Below are 24,426 nucleotides of genomic sequence, written 5' to 3' on the forward strand. Positions count from 1 at the left end.
GTGTCTGTGTCTTCTTCAAGCTTGCGGCACCCATCACTCACCTCGAGTCGCCGAGTTGATCACGGCAAACTGAGACGAAGCGAGAGAGTAGCACAGACATATATATACTACCAACTGTAAAATAGTCAGTGGGAAGTTGTATAACAAAGGGAGTCCAACTCGCGGATGGAAGATGCCTTAGAGGACTGGGGCGGGGAGGGTGGGGGGGACTCGAGGGGGGGGAGTCAAGGAAGGGAGGGAATACGGGGATATGTGTATAAAAACAGATGATTGAACCTGGTGTACCCCCAAAAATAAAATAAAAAAAAACAGTTGATTGAACTTGGTGTACCCCCCAAAAAATAATAAATAAATAAAATTAAAAAAAAAAAACCCTTACGTTAATCTATTGGTGCAAAAATGCTTTAAGTGACTGAAAAGATAGAGGTCATTTTCAAATGGGGAGAAAAAAAGATGAAAACAGGGAATATTAACATCCAAAACGTTTGCCATTAATTACTGTATTTTGCCAAAGGTGGGTTACAAAGACAGTCTGAGCTTCCCAGCAGCCCCGAAAATGTTCTGTTCAGAACTTTCCTACTTTAAAACCTTGATTGGTGACGTGATGGTGTAGTGGTTAGTTCTCTGCGATGTGGAAAACCTTGATTGACAATTGTATCTCAATAAGACAGGAAGGAAAAAAAAAAGATTGGCAGCCTCCTCCCTAGTCTAAAGCCCCAGGGCCAACTCCACTGTACCTTCCCATCCCACGCGACGCAGCCTAGTGGAAAGAACCGCCAAGAGCCGGGAGCCTACCCGCTAGCCCACCCAGGCAGGGCGTTCCCAGCCCCCACCCCTAGGCACGCTCCCTCCCAAGCCGACGACCGAAGTCCCTTGCGCCAGAACATGACGTCTCCCCCGCCCTCCTTGGAGATAGCCCCGCCCACTCCGCTCCTCCCGCCTTCGGAAGGGTTTCTGCCTTGGCATTTATCACAGACTGTCAGCCTCACCCATGATGCAGGGTGCCCCTGGTACACTAACGGGCTCCCGTGGAACCCACTTACGGAACTATAGCAAAGCAAAGCGAATTCCATTTCGCACGAACAAGCGGGATCTCCCATGGCCTCACCGGAGCGTGCGCCGAGAGAGGCTGCCAGGGGACTTTGGTTGGCTCACAGCGTGATCTCCACAAGCCCCGCCCCCGGAGGTGCCTTCTAAACACGTTCTTCCGGTCGTTTCGTCCTCTTGTCTTCTCCGCCATCCTCTGCGAGGTTGAGTTAGCTCCTCAGCATGGTAAGTCCGTCCGTTACCATCGGCTCCGGGGTGGCTTTCCGAGACCTGAGGTCTCCGCGAGCTCGCCGGTGCCGCGGGCTGCATCGAGGTGCGGGACCATTTTTAAGGCCTTTACCCTAGGAGACAGAGTTTGGCCAAGGCTCCAGTCCGAGGGCCTGGCGGGAAGCGAGCGAACGAGCACCTGGGGAGGGGCGGGTTGCGCCGACCCCGCGAGATCCGAGGGGGCGCTCTCTGCTCCAGACCACTGCTCAGGCGGGCAGGAAATCCCGTTTTCCCCGGAGCGAACTGTTTCTGGGGCAAGAAGTTGAGGGGGCACCCCAGAAATTGTGGCCTGACTTCGGGCTGCCCGCGACACGGGGGATGTTCCGGGCCATCGAAAAGGGAATGTGGGCTGCTGGTTTTCGAAGAATGTTTTTATTTGGGGGCCAGGATCTTTCCACCTTATAAGATTAAAGGACTTTTTAAAAAAATTAATTTATTTATTTCATTGGCTGTGTTGGGTTTTTTGTGTGTGTGTTTTGTTTTTTTGTTTTTTTTTTTGTTTTTTTGCTGTGCGCGGGCTTTCTTTTAGTTGTGGTGAGTGGAGGCTGCTCTTCGTTGTGGTGCGTGGGCTCCTGGTTGCCGTGGCTTCTCTTGTGGAGCACGGGCTCTAGGTGCGTGGGCTTCAGTAGTTGCAGCACACGGGCTCAATAGTTGTGGCGCACGGGCTTAGTTGCTCCACGGCATGTGGGATCTTCCCGGAGCAGGGATCGAACCCGTGTACCCTGCATTGGCAGGCGGATTCTTAACCACTGCAAGGGTATATTGGGCCACATTGGTCAGACTTTAAACTAGCACTCAAGTCATTTCTCGACTCTCCTGCAAACTGGCAAGGGATGTGGTTCAGGTTGGGCTTAGATGACCCAAGTTCTTCATGAAAGCACATCGGGAAATTGGGAAAGTCATCCTTGGGAAAGTGATGTTTTAAAAAGAGTTAGAATTAGTATCAGAATGGTCAGTGAGCTAGATAGAATGGATCTACCGAATGTCAGGGACTTTGTGTAATTTTTTTTTTTCCAATGGCCACGCCATGTGGCTTGCGGGATTTTAGTTCCTGGAGCAGGGATCCAACCCATGCCCTCTGCAGTGGAAGCGCGGAGCCCTAACCACTGGACCGCCATGGAATTCCCAGTACCCCGGTGTACAAAATAGAGCCCAGAGAGTCATTGACCTGCAAGTGATTGTTCGTGAAAACCGCATGCTCTAGTCCCAGCCATCTCTGATTGTGGTCCTCAGTCCTAGAGGGACAGCAGGGAAGACTGAAACAAGCCTTGGAGCAGAGAGGACCTGGGTTTGAATCCTCCCCAGATCTGCACGTTAATACTCTGCTTTGGTGCAGGTTACCTACCTCCCTGACTTGATTTTTGTTTGAACAATGAGAATTATGGTATCTGCCTCTGGAGAAGTGAAGAACAAAGCAAGGGGCAGTGATGGGTTTAACATCGAGAGGGTTGTTCTTGGTATATGTTAAGCATTCGAATATTTGTTGGATTTAGGGAGTTCCTGACTTTGAATCATTTGAGTCAGCTCTGGTATTGCTGTTAAATTGATTACATTTCCTTTCTAGTCTTCTCACAAGACTTTCAGGATCAAGCGATTCCTGGCCAAGAAACAAAAGCAGAATCGTCCCATTCCCCAATGGATTCGAATGAAAACCGGTAATAAAATCAGGTAAGGACACACTGCCCACACTTGTATTTTTGTTAAACTTAGGATTACTTTGGGAGCATAAATGCCCAATTGAAAATTATATGCAATTTAATTCATCCTGTGCCACCATTCTGAAATTATTTTTTGTTTTGTTTTGGGTTTTTTTTTTTTTTTTTTTTTTAATGTGCTACTTCTGGATTTCTGGACAGCAGCCAGCCCACAGCTGGGCTTAGGGCAGACACTCCTCCAATATTAATTTCTTGGTTGTCTTCAGTCTGAGCCAGAACATAAGGTGAAAGGTTGTCTCATTACGCATCAAAGATTGGAAGCTTGATTTTCAAAGCATTTTTAAGCTGACACTGTAGGGTGGGCCTAGCAAGTAGGTCCCTGCCAAGATAAAGACAGGCTCCGCTTATAAGATCGTGAAGCTAATATAAAAGTCTGATTTGGTTGTATGGCAAGTAGAAGTGGGATTAGTTTGCTGATGTGAAGACAAAGATTAGGACGTGAATTGTCAGGGCTAAAATTGAAGGCCCATTTCCTTAATTCATTTAGCCAGTTAGACATGTGAAAATCGCCACCCACTGTAGCCTTATAGGCCAGTTAATTGTAGCCTTTCGTTTATCGTGTCCTCATCCAATGGTGATAGAACCTGCCTTTATAGTTGTGAGGAATGAAAGAAATGAATGTAAAGCTCAGTGCCTAGCTCAGTAGCGGGTACCCGCAATTACCAGATGCGGGTCTCTTGCTCTGTAGTCTAACTTTGTGTGTGGTCTAACTTTTAAAATGTATTGAAAGCAGGTTGCAATTACAGTGCTTCATTTTGTGGAAGTACTGACATTATCCTGCTGAAAGAAAATCTGTGTTGATCATTTTTGATTTTGCCTTTTATGGGGGTGAAATCATGACATCGACATGAACAATTCTGAGATGACCTTAGCTCTGCAAATGACTTGGCTTTGGTATTGAAGTGACTGAGGGTGTTAATGTATTATTAAATTTATATAAGAGCTTTTATGTGTGTGTGACCTATTATGTAGAATGGCTGGTTTTGATATACTGTAGAAGGGAGAGGGGGTTATATGTCTCTGGGTCTACCCCAGGTCTGTTGAATCAGAAGTGAGTGAGCCTGCATTTAGGGAGAGGAGGGAGCTTCTCCACTACTTAGTCCCAATGAACCAGTGTGTTTTCCTTAACGTGGAATCATTTTGAGAGGTAAAAAATTGCTTTGACTAGTTCTTTAACACATCTAGCGAATCATTTTTTACTCTCCAAAAAGAGCTCCAAACTTGTTAAAGGAAGGGAAAATGGAACTCTTTGCCTTTCAAAGATTTTTATGATACTTTTAAGGCAAAGTTTGTGGTCAATAAGAGCAGCAAAATTGAGGTCAGACTGCCTTTGTAACTTGTGGTTTCCTTCTGTGTAGGTACAACTCCAAGAGAAGACATTGGAGAAGAACCAAGCTGGGTCTGTAAGGAGCCTCACAAATGAAGTGGCAAACATTTGTGTCGAGTTCGCTTGCCTCTTACCATATCAGAACGTCACTAATGGGTTATTGTCTGGAAATGAGAAAAATGGGATGTTACCTCTTTTCTTGATGTGTTGGCACCAATGCTCACTGTCAGGCCTGCTAATAAATGATACCTATTGTTGCAACTGTTGGTGTATTATTCTGGTTTGTGATGATGTACTGAATAAATACCCCTCCTGTCAGATATAACACAGGACTGTCCAATGATAGAAATGTTCTCTAGCTACCAAGTACTTAGAAGTGTGGCTAGTATAAGTAAAGAAATGGTTTTTTTTTAATTCTGTTGTTTAATAGCGCGCGCTGTAACTAGCAGCTTTTATACCTATTGTTATGGGAAGTGCGTGTATGTGTCATCCTCATACCTGAGGGTAGTACCTTCTTAAAAGGCTTTGGAGGGGAGTGTGCCTCGAGGCATGTGGGGTTGTAGTTCCCAGACCAGGGATGGAACTCATGCAGAATCTTAGCCATTGGACTACCAGGGAAGTCCCATGAAAAGCATCTTTGTATGCTGTTCTATGATGCCAGTCCTCAAAGAGTAGGAATTGTGTGAACCAGGGATTGGCAAACTGGTCTGCTGTCTACTTTTGTATGGCCTGTGAACTAAAGTTCTGCAATTTTTTTTGATTGATTTGGTTGTGCCAGGTCATAGTTGCGGTAGGTGGGCTCCTTAGTTGTGGCATGCATGTGGGATCTAGTTCCCTGACCAAGGATCAAACCCAGGCCTTCTGCATTGGGAGTGGGGAGTCTTAACCACTGTGCCAGCAGTGAAGTCCCCCACATTTTTAAATGGTTGAAAGAAATCAAGAGTATTTTTGACATTTAATATATTCAAATTTACATGCCAGGCACTATTCCTAGGTACTTGGGGTTAACCGATGGATAGACAGATGCATGTTAGGCTAGACAGTTGTATGTTAGGCTAGACAGTTGTATGTTAGGCTAGTAATAGGCCAATACACAGGCCATAGCTAATGTCTGAGAAAGATGGGAGGGAGCCAAAGTGCTCTAGTTACCTGTGGAATTAGGCTGGAGCTGCAGCAGGGGAAGGAGGGTCAGGTTTGGTGCTAACTCCCTACCCAGTTTGTAGGGAGCCTGCGCTGGACGGAGCCAAGAAAGCAAGTGACAGGCACTGTCAGAGTGCAGCGAATAGTGGTAGTGGCCTTGCACAGCCGAGGGGTCCCTGACCTATAACCACACTGGGAGGGTCATGACCATAGTCCTTAAGAACCACTGTGCTCACCAGAAGTTTGAAGGGTGGGCTATAGAATGCCAACCAGCCCAGAAATGTGGTGTGGGAGCTGCCAACGGATCTTGGGAACACATTTCCACTTCATTAACAAGTCCCTAGATTTCAAATATTTTCTCCTATTGCCTCAGTGTTTCCTTCATATTCAAAGACAGCTGCCACTGTGTGAACAGCAGTTGGTAAATGTTAATGTGCTAAAAATGTTATTCAAGTCCAAGGCAGAGGGACTTGATACAATTAATTGACAGGTCATGTGATGGAAATTCCTAACTGTTTTGGAGTATTAGGAATACCTCAGCCTCACCATTCAGAATAGGTCGGCCCCTCACTGAAGCCATGGATGTTACAACAAGGCCAAGGTCACACAGCAGAGGGAGCTTTCTCTATAGACATTGAATAATGAGGATTAAAATTGAAAGGGAGGATGATGGACACTAGGATTGGTTGGCCATGTAAAAGGGGTTTCTTTGAGCCTGGGGTTGGACACAGGTCCTGGTTCCAGTAGCTCCTCACTGCCTTGTACGAGTGCCGGTATCTCTTTCCTCTGGACTAGATCGCTGCTTCCTGAAGGGAGGAATGGGAGTTTTGAGACATTTAGGACTTAACCTATAAGATGTGTGGCATAAAGTCAGCTTTTAAAAGACAGTGAAGGGACTTCCCTGGTGGCACAGTGGTTAGGAATCCGCCTGCCAATGCAGGGGACACAGGTTTGAGCCCTGGTCCAGGAGGATCCCACATGCCACGGAGCAGCTGGGCCCATGGTCCACAACTGCTGAAGCCTGCCCACCTAGAGCCTGTGCTCCGCAACAAGAGAAGCCACTGCGATGAGAAGCGCACGCACCGCAATGAAGTGCTTGTGGCAACTAGAGAAAGCCTGCGCAGCAACAAAGATTCAACACAGCCAATAAATAAGTAAACAAGTAAATAAAGACAGTAACCCCATGGTGATGCTGCCCATCCCTCGATGGCCTACTGAGAGGCAGCAGCAGAGTGGTGGCCAAGAGTTGGCAGTCTGGAGTGACAGGACTGCGTAGTCCACATTCAAGTCCTGCTCTTCATGCACCCGCTGTAAGCCTCAGTGTCATCTGCAACATGGGGCCAATGGGACCTCCCTCAGAGGGCTGTGAGGATAAAGTTAATAATGCCCTGAAGCAGCTGATTCAGTGCCTAACTAGGAAAAGGGGAAGAGGAATGGGGAGTGAGCAGAATTAGTTTTGGTGTGGACCCCTCCCCCACAGACGCAAAAATAAGACATGGGGACCAAGGATAGCGGGAAGGGGCAGGTCATCATGGGGGAAATCAGATGGAGCTGGCATGCAGTTGGTGCTCAAGGTCAGCCTTTAGGTAGATGCCTGGTCCCTTCTAGTTCCAGGATTTGAATTTGGAGAAGAGTAACCCCTGGAGGCCCTGGAAAGAAAGGAGGTAGGGTGACTTGAGAGCTAAAATCCTGGGCCTTACACTCACCTCCAGTTGAATCCCAGCTCTGTTACTGAATCACCTGTGGAAACTTATCAGGAGACTTATACAGAATCATACCTGCTTAAGGTTTGTAAGGACTGAATAATAATGTCTGTAAAGGATCAGTTCTACCAGATAATTCTCCCATTTTACAGATGGAAAAAAGTTAATTCTCAAACAAAATAAAATTTAAAAAAAGAAGAAGAAAAGGGAATTCCCTATCAGTCCAGTGGTTAGGACTTGACGCTTTCATTGCGGTAGCCCAGGTTAAAAAAATTAAAAAGTTACGCAATTCCTGTTAATAGCAACTAGCGGTTTAAGTACGTAACATGGCAGGTAGCTGCTGTCAGCAGGAATGGCAGTGAACAGGGATTGAACAGAGTAGATTTTCTTGGAAAGAACAGGGTGAAATATTAACCATTTATAGTTCCCTGAGGGTGTTTTAGCCCAGAGAAGCAAATGTGAAGCCCCTGCTTATGCAAAACATTGGGTATTTGAAGAGCCAGAGGTAAGTATGACCCTCACAGGTATTGCGGTCAAGACAGCATGCCGTGCAGCTGTGCCTGTGCACATCCGATACGCCCGTCTGAAACGGAGCTGGGGGGAAGGTGGCAACCCCTTGGAAAAAACTAATCCATCATTCTTCATTGGGAGCAACTTTGCCCCCCAGGGGACATTTGTCAATGTCTGGAGACATCTTTGGTTGCAACAACTGGGGGGAGGGGAGGTGCCACTGGCAGCTAGAGGATGTTTAGCCAGGGATGCTGCTAAACATCCTTACCATGCATAGGACAACCCTCTACAACAAAGAATTATCCGGTCCAAATTGTCAATAGTGCCGTAGTTAAGAAACTGTGGTTTAATAGCCCTGCAGCCAGCCAGAGTGAGCTTTTCAAGACAGATCTGCTGGGCACACCGCTCCCCCTTCCAACCCTTCACACTACTCTTGGGACAAATCTCACTCCTTAACATGGCCCCAAAAGAGCACAAGTGGCTCCTATCCTCTCTTCACTCACAAAGCTCGGTCCAGCCACACTGGCCTCTGTCCCTCAAAGCATCAAGCTCCATCTGTCCTCAGCCTTCCCACTGTTATTCCCTCGACCTGGAATGTTCTCCCTCCTCACCTGGTGAACTCCCATTCATCCTTCAGGTCTCAAGCTACTTTGCACCTCTGCAGGGAGACCTTCCCTGTCTGTCCCTCTCCCCTCAATCCAGTTATGTCCCGCTGCTTAGTACCTCTTAAATCACCCTGTGGGTTTCCTTCCCAATTGTAACTGTAAAGGTCTATATGTGCTGAGTTAATTGACATCTGTCTCCCTCACTAGATTGAGCTCTACGGGGATCGGGTCTGTCTTGCTCACTGCTGATGGCTCTCACATACCGGTAGCTGGCATAACAGAGGGGCCTCTGCTGAGTGAGGAAAGGAAGTGCTCAATAAATTTGTTGAATGAATGAATGAGGAGAGGGACATACAAGGTAGCAAGAGCACTACAAAGTGTGTGCCTTAACGTGTGCTTACAAAGAGAGAAGGAGGAACGACTTGGCTGGGGAGTTGGAGAAGGCCTCACCCAGGTTCACGAGGAGGCAAATGGTGTGTGTGTGAGCGTGCATGGTAGGTGGGTAGCTGGGGTTTAAGGTGCTAGGGAGAGAATCTGGAGAATCGGGTGCATGATGAAAGCTCAGGCATCACAAGTAGGGAATGGCACTGTTCTCACCACTCACCCTGTGTAGGAGCAGCTCATTCACCACATTGGTGGGCTGACGCCTGCCCTTGAGCTGTGGTCACTGACGAGGCCACCTGCAGCCGCATGTCCAAAGATGCCGCTGGAGACCCAGGAGCCGCGGGACAGGACTTGTGCCTCAGCCTGACCCTAAATGGAACTGTGTTCTCTTGATCAGGTTGAATAATTTAGATTCCAGCAGAGCTGATAATACAGATGTTTTGGAAATGCTTCCTAAAGGCAAAGATGCTTATAGTAGTAGCAGTGAGGGAAATGATAGAAAAACACACCCCCAAAGCCAACACCAGCAGCATAAGCCAGGCCAGAGGCATTTTCTAGAAAAAGCAAAGAAAAAGAGAAAGTTTCAAAGTTAACAACCCTCTCTCCTCAAAAGAACAAAGCAAAACACCAAAAACTCCATCTGCTATCAATACTGGAATTACAGGCTATCTTTAAAAATTCTATTGAAATATGACATATATACAGAAAACTACACTTATCCTCAGTGTGTAGCTCGATGAATTTTCACAGGGTGAATCCAGTTGTGTCACCACCACCTAGATCAGGAAGCAACATGGTCAGCATCTCAGAAGCCCCTTCCTGAACCCCCTTCCAGTCACCATCACCCCCAAGTGTAACCACTGTCCTCACATCTAACAACATAGATAAGTCTTGCCTGTTTTTGCATTTTATGTAAATGGAATAATAAACTTTGCACTTTTGTGTCTTCTTTTTTTCTTTTTTTTTTTTTTTCTGGGGAGCTGATAAAATTTTAAAGACAGGAAACAACTGAAAACAGGCACAGTTTCTAATTTAACCTTGACAAGGACACTTCAGCATTTTAAAACTTCTCTATAGCCACAAACTGGATATAACACAAACATACACACACAAATAGATCTAGCTACCAAATATTAAGAAACAAACTGAATCCAGAGTGCAAAGGAAATCACATTTTTAAAAATATTCCTTTACTCAAACAGTTTTTCAGGTTGTATCACATTTGGCCAGGGTTTGTGAATACAGAGGATGGGCATTCCCTAGAAGCCGCACTGAAACTGACAAATGTGGGTCGTCACAGAGGAATATAAAGATTCTCAGGTTGTCACCTAGCAGTGGAAACAACTTTGGTCCCCATCAACTTTTCTGTGAGAAGGGCTTCTTCTCTAAAACCCAAACTTTAATAACTTATAGACTTTTACCTCTTTACCCAAGCTCTTCCTCCTGGAAACATTAATGATGAATGATTTTGAGTCTGAAAGCTGCCACAGTTTATTTTTTATTTTTAAATAAAATAACTTTTGATGGGGTTTGTGAATATCCTTAAGGAGATTTTTAATTTTGTTTTAAAGTGTGTGATGAAGCAGGATTTGTGGTTTAAAGTAGTATCTTATTTGGGGTAAGATTTCAATTTTAGTTTGTTTTCCAGATTTTTCTTAGGAGTTTTTTTTTTTTTTTCTTTTTAAAAAGAGGCATCCTTGAACCCTCTTAAGTTCTATGCAAAATTTTATGTGTATATGCATTTTTCTGGGGAGAAGGTACAGTTTCTTCATGACTCACAACAATTTAAAATATACTGCCTTAGGGTGTAGAGATTATATATAAGAATCTATCAATTATTACTGTTATAAAGAAGGTTAAGGTCAACGTGGTATAGAACTTCCACGACACAACAGAGTAACCTATTTTACTTTTTACATAATTGCCACCATTTACTACCATTAGAATAGTGGTCACATCAATCAGGGATAATAAAGCTGAAACTGAGGAAAACTGCTTCATAGTGACGGAGCATATCCAGAGTTATTTTAACTGGGATTCTTGGTCTGTCACTTATTATGAGACTCAACTTTGAGCAGTTCTGCCTTGTTTCTCGAATTTACAAGTTGCCAGATTAGCAGGCTCTTAGTTTGATTTACCTTCCAAACCCCATTTTTACCTTATATTTAATAGTCCTTTTCAACTCAGATTTGCAAGGGATGGGAACTAAGTTTGAAAAACCACTCATAATTCAGAACATTTTCTTTTATTCCCAGTGATTTGGGAACTCGAGAGCTTGGCTGTCTCCCTCCCTGTGACTGACTGCTGTAGCCCACAGTGAGAGATTTGGGTACCATGCTTATTTTGACAGAATGTGTTCAGTTTCTCTTTGCCCTGCAAATCACATCCTAACTCTACCCGGCACTCAGTAGTAATATCCTTTAATGAAGAGTCTGTTTTTCTTTCCAAGGGCACGAGGGCCCTCATATTATCTTACCTAATGAAGAGGAACAGATTTACAGTTACTTGTATGAAATTTTTTTTTTTTAAACCAGTCTACAACATAGGCTTTCTAAACTGGTAAATACCACTTTTTCAATAGGAAAATTCTGCCAAAGGGATAGCTGAACACAGACATGTCTGGCTTTCAAAACATAATTGGAATGAGGAAATTACTGTACTGGATATACTCCCTCTCAGGCGTAAAAATGATGAAACAATAGGGTTTATTAACAGGCTCATTTCAAATGCTTAATTTTAGCGCAACAAATATAATTTTGAGTTTCACTCTACCTTCTGAAAATACCCAAACAAGCATTCCAGGTGGGCAACATTTATTCTGCAATTTAAATTCAGAAAGTCAGAATTTCAGTGTGTATTAAAATCCATCGCCGTTTCTACTTCTGCTGAAGATGTTCATTGGTTTGGCTTCCAATCTCTACCGCGTGAAGACTCAGGGTCACAAAAGGCACAAGGCTAAAAATATTCACTTTGTTTATCCTGTTGGGTCCACTTGTTCCAAAGGATTGATAATAAAGCAACACACAGAAATAAAGAGTATGGAAACTCTTCTGCAGCTTCTCAGTTAATCACTCTCCTTTATATTTTTTGTACACGAGGAAAGGTACAAACTCGATACCCACAATACTGTGTTTGTCATTTCTAGTCTGCAAGGTAAAGTCTGGGTTGAAAATCCACAGTCCAAAGAAACCTTCCTAACCAAACCCACTCCCCCCAAAGAGGGAAAGTAATGGTCAGGTCTGATATTCAGGAAGAGTTTTGAGCCTGTAGAGATGAATTCAGGAGACTTGCCTCTCTGGGCCACAAGAGCAGCTCTTTTTAGTAAACAGTGCACCAATTGCTGCCGTCACTTGGCATCAGCCCTCCAGTAATGAGCAAAATAAGGTCGACAAACCACCAAATCCCAAGTCCTCCAAGTGTCAAGAGCTTCCCGACTGCTGTGCCTGTGTGTCCCAGGCAGAAACGATCCACTCCAAAACATCCCAGGAAGAAAGAGTAGAGTAAAGTGGTTATGAAGTAGTGTCCGGTATACTTTATACAAGGTTTATTCTCTCGTAGGAAGGTCCTGGGACTGGCACATTCGATTCCGTCCAGGGCCCGGCACTGGACGGAAGTGTGCTCCACGTCACTGTAGGCCTGCCCACCGAACGGGCAACCACCCAGCACCATCTTCCCGGGCCCAGTGGCGGAGACCCGGCCTCAAACACAAACCCCGACCCCAGCCGGCATCACGGACCCGAGTGCCGCCTGGTCCAGGCCTCTCCGAGCAGCCCCCCACTTTTGTGTCTTCTTTTGCTCACTCACTATCACGAGATTAAATTGTTGCATGCAGTTATAGGCGATTTGTTTTCATTGCTGTGTAGTGTTCCTGGGTGTGAATACACCACAATTTATTTCCCCACTCTCCTGTTGATAGGCATTCGGCTAGTTTCCAGCTTGGGGCCGTTATGAACAGTGCTGCTATGGACATATTTATATATATCTTTTGTCAAACACCATATTATGATTTAGTTTTTTTTTTATTTCTCAGGATGTACAAAAATATTTTTACGATGAGAAGAAAACTAATTAAAATTTCTACAATGAACATGTGTTTATAATCAGAAAAAAATTTTTTTAAAGAACAGAAAATTAAACTTAACTTTCAGGATTAGAATAGAGCCACTCACATATGATATCTTTTGGTTTTGTTTTTTTTCTTACAGTGGGGAATTTAACAAGCCTTCCGAGGTGTCTCATGGAACCCAAGGGCAGGGGGCAGCCAGACCTCAAGAAGAATGAGAACCAGGGCCTTGAAAGCCATTGAGAAGCCAGGCAGGCTGCTATTCCTCTGGGGTCTTTTTTTTTTTTTTTTTTGGTTGCGTTGGGTCTTTGTTGCTGCTTAGGGGCTTTTTCTTTAGTTGTGGCAAGCGGGGGCTACTCTTCATTGCAGTGCATGGGGCTTCTCATTGTGGTGGCTTCTCTCGTTGTGAAGCACAGGCTCTAGGTGCACAGGCTTCAGTAGTTGCAGCATGTGGGCTCAGTAGTTGTGGCTCACGGGCTTAATTGTTCCGGGGCATGTGGCATCTTCCCAGGCCAGGGATCAAACCTGTCTCCCCTGTATTGGCAGGCAGATTCTCAATCACTGTGCAACCAGGGAAGTCCCCTTTCTTTAAAAAATATTTATTTTATTTATTTGTTTGGCTGCACCAGGTCTTAGTTGTGGCACACGGGATATCTGTTGCAGCATGTGGGATCTTTATTTTTTTTGGGTGGGATCTTCCTGGAGCAGGGATCGAACCTGTGTCCCCTGCATTGGCAGGCGGATTCGTAACCACTGCGCCACCTAGAAAGCCCCCTATGTGGGATCTTTAGTTGCGGCATGTGGGATCTAGTTCTCAGACCAGGGATCGAACCTGGGCCCCCTGCATTGGCAGCTCAGAGTCTTAGCCACTGGACCACCAGGGAAGTCTCTCAGCTTCTTTCTGAATGTCCACTTCACTCTTGTCCCTTTTAGAAAACCTGCTTCCTCGTCTTCTCTCAGCATATGGCTGAACATGGCATCCTCTACATACCAGAGAGAAATGGGCGGAATTGCTGAATCCCAACAGCAAGATCATGAGAGGGAGAGCCTGACTGGCCCAGTCAAGAGTCAGTCAACTATGGCTGAGGGGGCAGGGTCCTGAACAAGCATGACTGCCCTGGGGGTGGGCTGGTGCCCAGAGAGAGCAGTATGGACTGAGCAGACATCCCCATGAGCATCTACTCCAATGGAACTCTGAGCTGGGAACAAGAGACTTGAGCATTGGTCCTGGTGTTGCCTCAAGAAACCCTTTACCTCTCTGGGCCTTTGTCCTCTTCTGTTTGCTTTTCTTCAGCCAGTGCTTTGTATAGTCCTTTGTGTTGATTTTTGTTTACATTTGCTTTTCTGTGGGTATGTTCAGAGGCTTCCAAGAATACTGAGTCGTGGGAAAGATGACATGTCAAGGAAACTAGAGACAATCCTGAAACAAATTAGATAAACCTCTGAGCTGTGGGATTTGAAAAAGACATACCCTTTTGACCTGAGACCAAATTCTTGGGTTTGGGCTGCAAGGCCAGTTAGGAGTTCAAGCTAGAATCAAATGTTACCTCTCTCCAGAGACTCAGGGACTAGTCCCATGTTCTTATCTGGAGCTGCTTGTCATGGAGGAAGCCCTCATGGCTGCCTTAAGCACGCCTGTGGCCTGGCGCCTCTTTCTGAGTGTTGTCTGAGACACTTATTGGATGGGTTCCAAACAGCAAAGGGTAGAGATAACTTTTTCTATTATTATCAATTCATTACTGTGGTTGTAATCAAAAAACATTTTTTTTCTATTTTTTGGCCATGCCACACGGCCTGTGGGATCTTAGTTCCCCAACCAGACATCGAACCTGGGCCCCCTGCAGTGGAAGCACAGAGTCTTAACCACTGGACCACCAGGCAAGTCCTGTAATCAAAAGTATTAAAAAACCAAAATAACCATAGGGGAAACTGAGTGCAAGGTATATAGGAACTCTCTGTAATATTCTTGTAACTTTTCTGTAAATCTAAAACTATCTGAAAATAGAACATTGATTTTATTTTATTTTTAAAATTAATTTATTTATTGGATGCATTGGGCCTCCGTTGCTGCGTGCAGGCTTTCTCTAGTTGTGGTGAGCAGGGACTACTCTTTGTTGTGGTGTGCAGGCTTCTCATTGCGGTGGCTTTTCTTGTTGCAGAGCACGGGCTCTAGGCATGCGGGCTCAATAGTTGTGGCTCATGGGCTCTAAAGCGCAGACTCAGTAGTTGTGGCTCATGGGCTTAGTTGCTCCGTGGCTTGTGGGATCTTCCTGGGCCAGGGATCGAACCCGTGTCCCCTGCTTTGGCAGGCGGATTCTTAACCACTGCGCCACCAGGGAAGTCCCAGAACATTGATTTTAAAATAAAATAAAATAAACGACCAAACACCTAAGCCTAGGGGTGAAATTGATTAAGCGTGCATTTTAAAGTGTGGCACTCAAGGAGGCATGCTGATGAGAGAGTGAGTTCCTGGTATGGTTATAAATCACCAAAAGCTGTTGAGCTCCAGCAGTGATGGCTACATCTTAAACATCTACCTTAAGCCTGTGACTACACGAGTTGGTGCCCCATTGGTTGACAGAGAAAATGTACTATTTGTTTACTCTTTGTTCTTAGCACAACCCTCTGTGTAAATGCTTTGGTTAATTGCACGGGGGCAGCAGAGTGACATGGAAAGCTCACAGAGCCTTGGAGCTGGGCAGGTCTGGGTTTACATCATGTACCTTTCACTTACTAGCTGAGCGACTTTAGGGGAGTTATTTAAGCTCCCTGAGCATGTGTAATAAAATAGGGGTTAATAATACTGTGCTACAAACTTTTTGTGACAATTAAATGAGATGGCATGTCCAAAGTGTCTTGTCTATTGCCAGGACTTAGTAAAATGGTACCAGTCATCTTTGAGAGTTCCTGGTGTAAACCTGTAACTAATAGTTTTTCTTCTTTCTTTCTCTTTCATTCTTCCCTTCCTTGTTTCTGTCCTCCCTACCCCCTCCCTTCCTTCTTTATTTTTTTGACTAGACTGGGGGAGGGGATGGACAGTTTCTGTTTCAGCAGGCAGTTAACAGAAAGCTGACACTGGTGTAGATATTCACGTGCACACTGAAAAGTGAAAGTGAATAGGTAACAAATAAACTGCTATAAGACTCCTTAACTTATGGAGAAAGTTGATGTCTGGAGCCCAGTGCTATTCTAAGAAAACAGTAAAAAAAAAAAAAATCACAAGAAGATGAGGATGTTCATCTCCAAATAGGAACAGTGAAGAATAACCTTCATTCCTTTAACAAATACTTATAGAACATCTACTTGTGCCGAACAGTGTGCCAGCGGCTGCGGTTACAGTGGTGACTAGGCGAGGTATGGATGCTGCCCTGGGATCTCACAGTCTAGTTCAGTGGCCACACACACACCCCTGCAAGTTTCTTGAGTTAATATTTGTGTGCAACACATACCTGTACTTTTATAATAAATTCATTTAAAAATGGATGTCATGACCCACTAACAGGCTGCAACTGCAGTTTGAAAAACACTGATCTGGACAGGGAGATAGACACATACAATGTTATAAGTGCAATGATAGAGAAGCATTCCTAGGGGGTCAAGGGAAGTATTCTGAACTCACAGATTTTAAATAAAAAATGTCTGGTTAAGGCCGATGCCAAAACAGTATATGTCCTTAGTGTGAGATGCATTTTTGTATCTCTATTTTTTAAAATAAATTTATTTATTTATTTATTTATTGGCTGCATTGGGTCTTTGTTGCTGCACGCGGGCTTTCTCTAGTTGTGCTGAGCGGGGGCTACTCTTTGTTGTGGTGCCCAGGCTTCTCGTTGCAGTGGCTTCTCTTGTTGTGGCGCATGGGCTTAGTTGCTCTGCGACATGTGGGATCTTCCCAGCCGAGGGATCGAACCCGTGTCCTCTGCATTGGCAGGCGGATTCTTAACCACTATGGCACCAGGGAAGCCCGCATTTTTGTATCTTTAGATCACCAAAGTGACACTCATATGTTTGCAATATGCATACACATATATTTAGCATGTAATTTGGGGGTCCCAGAATGGCAGCATTTTATACAAACAAAAGCTTTCTGTTTTAAAAGACACCTCTTCACTAACATTTTGAAAAATACTAGAGACAGTATCTTTTTCCATTATCTATTGCTTGGTAACAAACTATCCCAAAACAGTGACCTAAAACAAACATTTTGTTCCTGTCACCATGGCTTTGTGGGTCGGGAACTTGGGCAGGCCTTGGCTGGGTGGTGGGGTGGCAAGGCTGGGGGATCCGTTCCCCAGCTGGCTTCTTTACCCACGTGCTGGCCGCCTTGGTGTTCCTTGGGCTCTCTCTCTCCACACGGCATCTCAGCTGCCAGGCCTCTCTATGTGGCGTGGGCTTCTCACAGTGTGGCGATCTCAAGGTAGTCAGCTGCTTAGGTGGCAGCCGGCATGACTGAGTGTTCCAAGAGACAGGAACCGGAAGCTGCTGTCAGTCTCCCAGGAGCTGGAAACTGACAGGAGCACCAGCTTCACGGCTTGTGACCTATGCAGTCACACGGGACCCTGTGCTTAGTTTGATGCCGTGCTTTTGCCATCTTGAAATTCTTAATACATTTTTAGGCAAGATCCCGCATGTTCAGTGTGGGCTCTGCACAGTCTACCTCCTTTGCTGTATTTTATTGGTTGTAAGAGTTACAGAACCCACCTGGATATAGGAGAAGGGGATACAGACCCCACCTGTCGTTGGGAAGAGTATCAAAGAACTCATGTTCGTCTTTAATTGGTCACAGCATGGTATGCGAGAGGGCACGGGAGTAGTACTGGAATCAAGAAGTCTCAGGCCTGGTCCCAGTTTTACAGCTAAAATGAGCCTGCTACTAACAAACCCCGTCAGTTCAGTTTTCTGCCACTCAAAATGAGGAAATTGGTTCTAAAATCATGAACCTCTAATGCCACATTTGTAACTCTCTAGATGTATATCTGATTCATCAGAAAAAGTGTTTCCACAGGGCTCACCAGAGGGAGAAGGGCATGGGAACGGAAGGCAAATGAGCTACAAAAAAACAATTAGTTTAATCAGAAAGCCTGTGGATCTAAATTCAAGGTCAGCTGCCTCCGACTCCCACTTGTTCATTCTGCAAACGCCCAATACAGACTATGAGGCAGACATGTGGCTCTGGGTGCTGAGTGCTGGGTGCTGGGTTGCAGCGGTGAGCCACATCTACAGGGCCCCATCTTTGCAGGCTCACAGTCTGCAGGGGGTGGGTGAGTGTGCAGACAGCCGTAGCCCCTGATGCTAAGTGCTGTGGTGAGGAAGGCAATAGGTCCTCGGGACCCTTTCCTGAACATGGGAGGAGGAGCTGAGGAAGAGCAAGCTGAGCCCCGAAGGCCAAAGAGGAGTTCGAATGGCCGGTGGAGTGTGGTATGTTCACGTCCTGCACAGAGGAGACGGACTGTGAAAAGGCCCAGTCAAGGGAAAGCTGGGAGACTTTAGGGAACTGAAAGTCACTCTGTGTGGCAGAAGTATGGAAACGGAACATATTGGCGGTGGCAGGACAGGGTGCCGAGAGGAAGTATTGATGAAGGACGAAGCTGACTTTGGGGCCCAGAAAAACACTGAGGGGCTTGAAACTGAACAGATGCCTATCTGGTTTGGGTTTAAGAAATCACTGGGGTTAGTGTGTGGAGTAAGATCCAACTGGCTGGGGATGGGGCAGGATAGGCTAGAAGTAGAGACTAGTAAGAGGCTGTGGTTTGTAGTCCACGTGAGAAAGGCTGGTGACCAGAACTAGGGCAGAGGCAGTGGAGACGGAGTTACATGGACAGAGGAAAGATTTCGTAGAATCAGCAAGACCTGTAATTGACTGAGTGTAGGGGAAGAGGAAGAGGGAGGTGGCAGGGATGATGCCCAAGTTTCTGGCTTGAGCAACAATGTGGATGGTGGTGTCATTTACCGAGACGGAAAGACCATGAGAATAGTTTTCTGGTGGGAAAGTGGAGTGCTCAAGGGTTCAGTTTGGGGTATATCTAGCTTGGGATGGCTGGAAACCTTCCAGGTGAACATATTCAATAGACAGTTGCGCAGGGAATATTTGAGTCAAGAGAGAATTGAAGAGTGTGCCGCAACGAAGAGTAGCACCCACTCTCTGCAACTAGAGAAAGCCCTCGTGCAGCAATGAAGACACAATGCAGCCAATAAATAAGTAAATAATTAAGTAAATAAATAAATAAATAAAACTGGAGAAAGCTGTGGGGTTAGGGAAGGGGTTTTGTTTTGACCAGGGAGTGACAGCTTGTTTGGATAATGATGTGAAGGGCACAGAAGGGAAGAAATGGAAGACAGGGGGGATGATACGAATAGTCAGTGGATCAGAGCTCTCAAGGGCGGGGAAGGGGTGAGTCAGAGCACAGGAGTTTGTCTCACAGAGGAGGAGAGCCTAAGAGTTAAGAGGTCAGACTCTGGAGTCTGGGTTGGAACACTTGGTTCTATTACCTTCTAGCTGTGAGACTTTGGGCAAGTCACTTACTTTCCCTGAGTCTCCGTTTTCCTTGACTATAAAATGGGGAAATTATGAGGACCTACCTCAGAATATTGGTGTGATGATTAAAAGAGAAAATGCATGCAATATGCTTACTATCAACTGGAAAAAAAACCCTCCCACAACCTAAAAGTTGCGAGTTATGCTTTATTTGGGGAGCTTAGTGAGGACTACAGCCCAGGAGACAGCCTCTCAGAGAGCTCTGAGGAAATGTTCCAGAGAGACAAGGGAGGAGCCAGGATATATAGGAGTTTTTGCTGGAAAAAAAAAAAAAAATATATATATATATATAGTCAAACATCAGAAGATTACTGCTAATCGCAAAAAAAACAGACATCTCAAGTTAATGATTTCAGTGCTTTTCTATGTATGGGAAGATGCAAGAGTCTGGGCTCGGAAATCATTCCTTAGATATGCATCTTAACGATCTAGGGCCAGTATCCTGTTTCTCTCTGCGTGAATTCCCCTCAGGGCGAGCCATCAGGGCATCTGAAGTGGCTGATGGTTTGATGGCAGGGGACATTCTTGTTTACTGAAATGGCAGGCAATATTTTTTTGTCCTCATTACCATAGTGCCTGCCATGCAGTTAACACTGCATCAATGGTAACTGTTATAACAGGAGCACAGGAAGGGAAAAATGGGCGCACATGCAGGTCAGTTCATAGGTTTGCTTGCAGGAAGTTGAATAAATTCTTTTTAGGTGGTTTCTATCTTTTTGATGAAATAGTAAGTGAGGTTATCTACTGGGGGGGGCTACCTGCTAATGTCTCTGGGGGTAGAAAAGCCACTCCTTTGGCACTGACGGGGAGATAGGGCAGTTACTATCAACAGAGGGTCAACAGACTGCCAGCCACTTAAATCATTAAGATTTGCTTTTAAATTAAAAACGGGACTTCCTAGGTGGCGCAGTGGTTAAGAATCCATCTGCCAATGCAGGGGACATGGGTTTCGAGCCCTGGTCCGGGAAGATCCCACATGCCGAGGAGTAACTAAGCCCATGTGCCACAACTACTCAGCCTGCACTCTAAAGCCTGCGCGCCACAACTACTGAGCCCACGTGCCACAACTACTGAAGCCCAGCACCTAGAGCTTGTGCTCCACAACAAGAGAAGCCACTGCAATGAGAAGCCCGTGCACTGCAATGAAGAATAGGCCCTGCTCTCCGCAACTAGAGAAAGCCCATGTGCAGCAATGAAGACCCAACATAGCCAATAAATAAATAAATTTATTTAAAAAAATAAAGTAAAAATGAAAACAGCAGAATGACTCCTCATTTTGTAACCTAGTACCAAAACTTGTAGAGTACAGGGAATTCCCTGGTTGTCCAGTGGTTAGGACTCCTCTCTTTCACTGCTGTGGGCTCGGGTTCAAATGGGGAACTAAGATCCCGCAAGCAGCTCAGTGCAGCCAAAAACTAAAATAAAAGAAATTCAACTCAGTTATCTTAAAAAAAAACTTGTAAATATTCAGAAGTGTTCGTTCATCTGATTTGTTTTGATCTATTTTTAATAGACTATTTTTTAGAACAGTTTTAGATTTACAGAAGTCAAGAAGATAATATAAAGTTCATAGTTTTTTCTGATTTTTTTAGTTTTTACCTAATAGCCTTTTCCTGCTCCAAGATCCCATCCAGGATACCACTTTGCATATGGTAGTTATGTCTCCTTAGGCTCCTCCTGGCTGTGATAGTGTCTCAGACTCTCCTTTTTTTTTTTTTTAAAGAAAGCAGGAAACTTTATTTTTATTTATTTGTTTTTAAAAAATATTTATTTATTTGGCTGCATTGGGTCTTAGTTGTGGCATGTGGGATCTTCATTGCGGCATGCAAACTCCTAGGTGTGGCATGTGGGATCTAGTTCCCTGCCCAGGGATTGAACCTGGGTCCTCTGCATTGGGAGTGTGAAGTCTTTCCCACTGGACCACCAGGGAAGTCCCTCTCCTTGTTTTTAATGGCTGTTGTCGAACCCAAGTTCATGGGCCCAATGCACAGTGAGGCCAAACAAACCAAAACATCTGAGTTTGGAGCAGAGAAAGATTTATTGCTAGGGACAAGCAAGGAGTTCTGCTCCAAACTCAGATGTTTTGGTTTGTTCGGCCTCACTGTGTGTCAGGCCGATGAACTTGGGTTCAACAACATGACTTTGACAGTTTTGAGGAGTACTGGTGAAATATTTTGTAGGATGCCCCCTATTGGACTTTGTTTGATTTTTTTGTTTTGTTTTGTTTTGTTTTTAACACATTTATTTATTTATTTTTGGCTGCATTGCTGTGCACGGGCTTTCTCTAGTTGTGGCGAGCAGGGGCTTCTCTTTGTTGTGGTGCATGGGTTTCTCATTGCGGTGGCTTCTCTTGTTGCAGAACTTGGGCTCTAGGCGCTGGGCTTCAGTAGTTGTGGCACTCAGGCTCAGTAGTTGTGGCGCATGGGCTTTGTTGCTCCGTGGCATGTGGGATCTTCCCGGCCCAGGGATGGAACCCGAGTCCCCTGCATTGGCAGGCAGATTCTTAACCACTGCACCATCAGAGAAGTCCCTGATGTTTTTCTCATTATTAGACTGGGGTTATAAGTTTTGGGGAAGGAAGATCACAGAGGTAAAGGGCCGTTCTTATCAAATCATTTCAAGGGTATGTACTCTCACCATGATTTATCACCGTTGATATTGACCTTGATCAACTGGCTGAAGTAGTGTTGGTCAGGTTTCTCCACTATACAGTTACTCTATTTCTCCTTTCCCGACTGTACTCTTTGGAAGGAAGTCACAATGTGCAGCTCTCTTAAGGAGTGGGGAGTTATGCTTCCCCTCTTTAACTCTTCAAGAGACGAGTATCTCCATAAATTATCTGGAAATTTTCCTGCATGGGAGATTTATCTCTTCTTCCCTATTTACTTATTCTATCATTTCTTTATATCAATATGGGCTCATGGAGTATTTATTTATATATTTGACTGTGCCAGGTCCTAGTTGTGGCACATGTGATCTTCGTTGCCACGTGCAGGATCTTTAGTTGAGGCATGAGGGATCTTTAGTTGTGGCATGAGAACTCTTAGTTGCAGCATGTGGGATCTAGTTCCCTGACGATGGATCGAACCTGGGCCCCCTGAATTGGGAGCACAGAGTCTTAGCCACTGGACCACCAGGGAAGTCCCTGGATGTTTATTTTATACTTACAGTATAATCCAATACTTCCCCAGCCCAGAATCAGCCATTTCTCCAAGCAAACAAGGAACCTTGGTTCCTTTCATTGGAGAATGGTATTAGAAACCACCATCTAGGCATTAGATATGTTCCATCTGAATAAACTTCAATTTGATCACAAATTTATTATCTTTTTCCATAAATTTATTTATTTATTGGCTGCATTGGGTCTTTTTTGTGTGCGGGCTTTCTCTAGTTGCAGAGAGTGGGGCTACTCTTACTTGTAGTGTGCGGGATCCTCATTGCGGTGGCTTCTCTTGTTGTGGAGCATGGGCTCTAGCCTCTCGGGCTTCAGTAGTTGCGGCACATGGGCTCAGTAGTTGCGGCACATGGGCTCAGTAGTTGTGGCTCATGGGCTCTAGAACACAGGCTCAGTAGTTGTGGTGCACGGGTTTAGTTGCTCCGTGGCATGTGGGATCTTTCTGGAGCAGGAATAGAACTCGTGTCCCCTGCATTGGCAGGCAGATTCTTAACCACTGTGCCACCTAGGAAGTCTCACAGATTTATTATCTTGGAGTAACATAGTTACTTTTTGTATGAGTCAGCGTTCACAGAGAGAAGCAGGACCACTAGGAGATATATATTAAGTAAATTATCGCAAGGAATTGGCTTCTGTGATTATGAGGTCTGACAAGGCAAATTGGGAATTCCCAGGGCAGCCCTTCGGGAAAGGCAGACAGAACCTCATGGGTATGGGCTGTCCACTGGCTGAAGCTGCTGCCCACAGGCAGAATTTCTTTTCTTGGGAGAGCCTCAACCCTGCTTTTAAGGCTTTGCAACTGATTAAATCAGGCCCACCCAGGTTATCTAAGATAATCTCCTTTAATAAAGTGAGCTAACTATGGACTTTAATTACATCTGCGAAACACCTTGACTGAAACACCTAGATTAGTGTTTGAGTAACTGGGGACTGAAGCCTTGCCAAGTGGACATGTCAAAAAGACCATCACACCTTTAAAATATTCTGAATCCAGGAAGACCTTATCTGTTGAGTGTGTTCCATACATGTACATTTTCTGGATGACTGAGGAGTGTGCCCTTACGAACCCAAGCTTTGAGATTGTTACCTATGTAGGATGCATCATAAACTTCTCTGTCTTCTTCAACAGAGATACTAAACACTTTAATCTGGTTGTAATGACCCAGGGTGCCTATGTGAACACCATTTAAAATCACACTGAACTGAGCTTACAGGGATGCTTCAGGGCCTCTGAGGCCTGGAAGGAGCCTTATCTCCACATCCAGGGATCTCATTGCTCTAGTTCTTCTAATTCCTCTGTCAGCTTTCCATTTATATACTTCTCCCTCCTTCCCTTTCTGAAGGCTGCCCCTCTCACTTCTCTTTCATTAATTCAATGACTGTGTGTGTGTGTTCTCACTGTTCTCATTTAAGAGGACATTTGTCTCTGGTTCTTTCTGTTTGTTTTTTAAGTTACAGTTTTATTAAGATGTAATTCACAGACTATACAATTCATTCATTTAAAGTGTACAGTTTGGTGGTTTTTAGGATATTCACAGATATGTACAGCCATTACCACAGTCAATTTTAGAACGTTTTTGTTCCCTTAAGAAGAAATTTCTGGGACTTCTCTGGTAGCGCAGTGGTTAAGACTCCGCACTCCCAATGCAGGCTCGATTTGACCTCTGGTCAGGGAACTAGATCCCACGTGCATGCCTCAACTGAGTTTGCATGCCACAACTAAGGAGCCAGTGAGCCACAACTAGGGAGCACACCTGCTGCAACTAAGACCTGGCGCAACCAAATAAATAAATAATAAAATAATAAAAGAAAAGAAATTTATTTAAAAAAAAAAGAAATTTCTGATAGAAAGCCCAGAAAGAAACCCATGTACTTGTCAATTAATGTCAATTAATCTAGGACAAAGAAGGCAAGGATATACAATGGAGAAAAGACAGTCTCTTCAATAAGTGGTGCTG

General features: G+C 44.8%; 2 protein-coding genes and 1 non-coding gene across 3 annotated transcripts; 2 read left to right on the forward strand and 1 right to left on the reverse strand.

The window, feature by feature from the left end:
- Nucleotides 1-1,125: 1,125 nt before the first annotated feature.
- Nucleotides 1,126-4,683, forward strand: RPL39 (ribosomal protein L39). The gene is made up of 3 exons (XM_057719179.1): nucleotides 1,126-1,272; nucleotides 2,879-2,982; nucleotides 4,388-4,683. Exons 1-3 carry the CDS (start codon nucleotides 1,270-1,272, stop codon nucleotides 4,434-4,436), a joined length of 156 nt encoding a protein of 51 aa, XP_057575162.1. The 5' UTR covers nucleotides 1,126-1,269; the 3' UTR covers nucleotides 4,437-4,683.
- LOC130842762 (small nucleolar RNA SNORA69) lies at nucleotides 3,756-3,886 on the forward strand. The gene has a single exon (XR_009050555.1). It is a non-coding gene; the product is annotated as a small nucleolar RNA SNORA69 (small nucleolar RNA).
- Nucleotides 4,684-11,494: 6,811 nt separating the features above from the next.
- Nucleotides 11,495-12,367, reverse strand: LOC130841400 (TM2 domain-containing protein 2-like). The gene has a single exon (XM_057717580.1). It carries the CDS (start codon nucleotides 12,365-12,367, stop codon nucleotides 12,017-12,019), a length of 351 nt encoding a protein of 116 aa, XP_057573563.1. The 3' UTR covers nucleotides 11,495-12,016.
- Between the last annotated feature and the right edge of the window lie 12,059 nt (nucleotides 12,368-24,426).

The sequence above is a fragment of the Hippopotamus amphibius genome, chromosome X (assembly GCF_030028045.1).
Source record: "Hippopotamus amphibius kiboko isolate mHipAmp2 chromosome X, mHipAmp2.hap2, whole genome shotgun sequence".
Lineage (NCBI taxonomy): Eukaryota > Metazoa > Chordata > Mammalia > Artiodactyla > Hippopotamidae > Hippopotamus > Hippopotamus amphibius.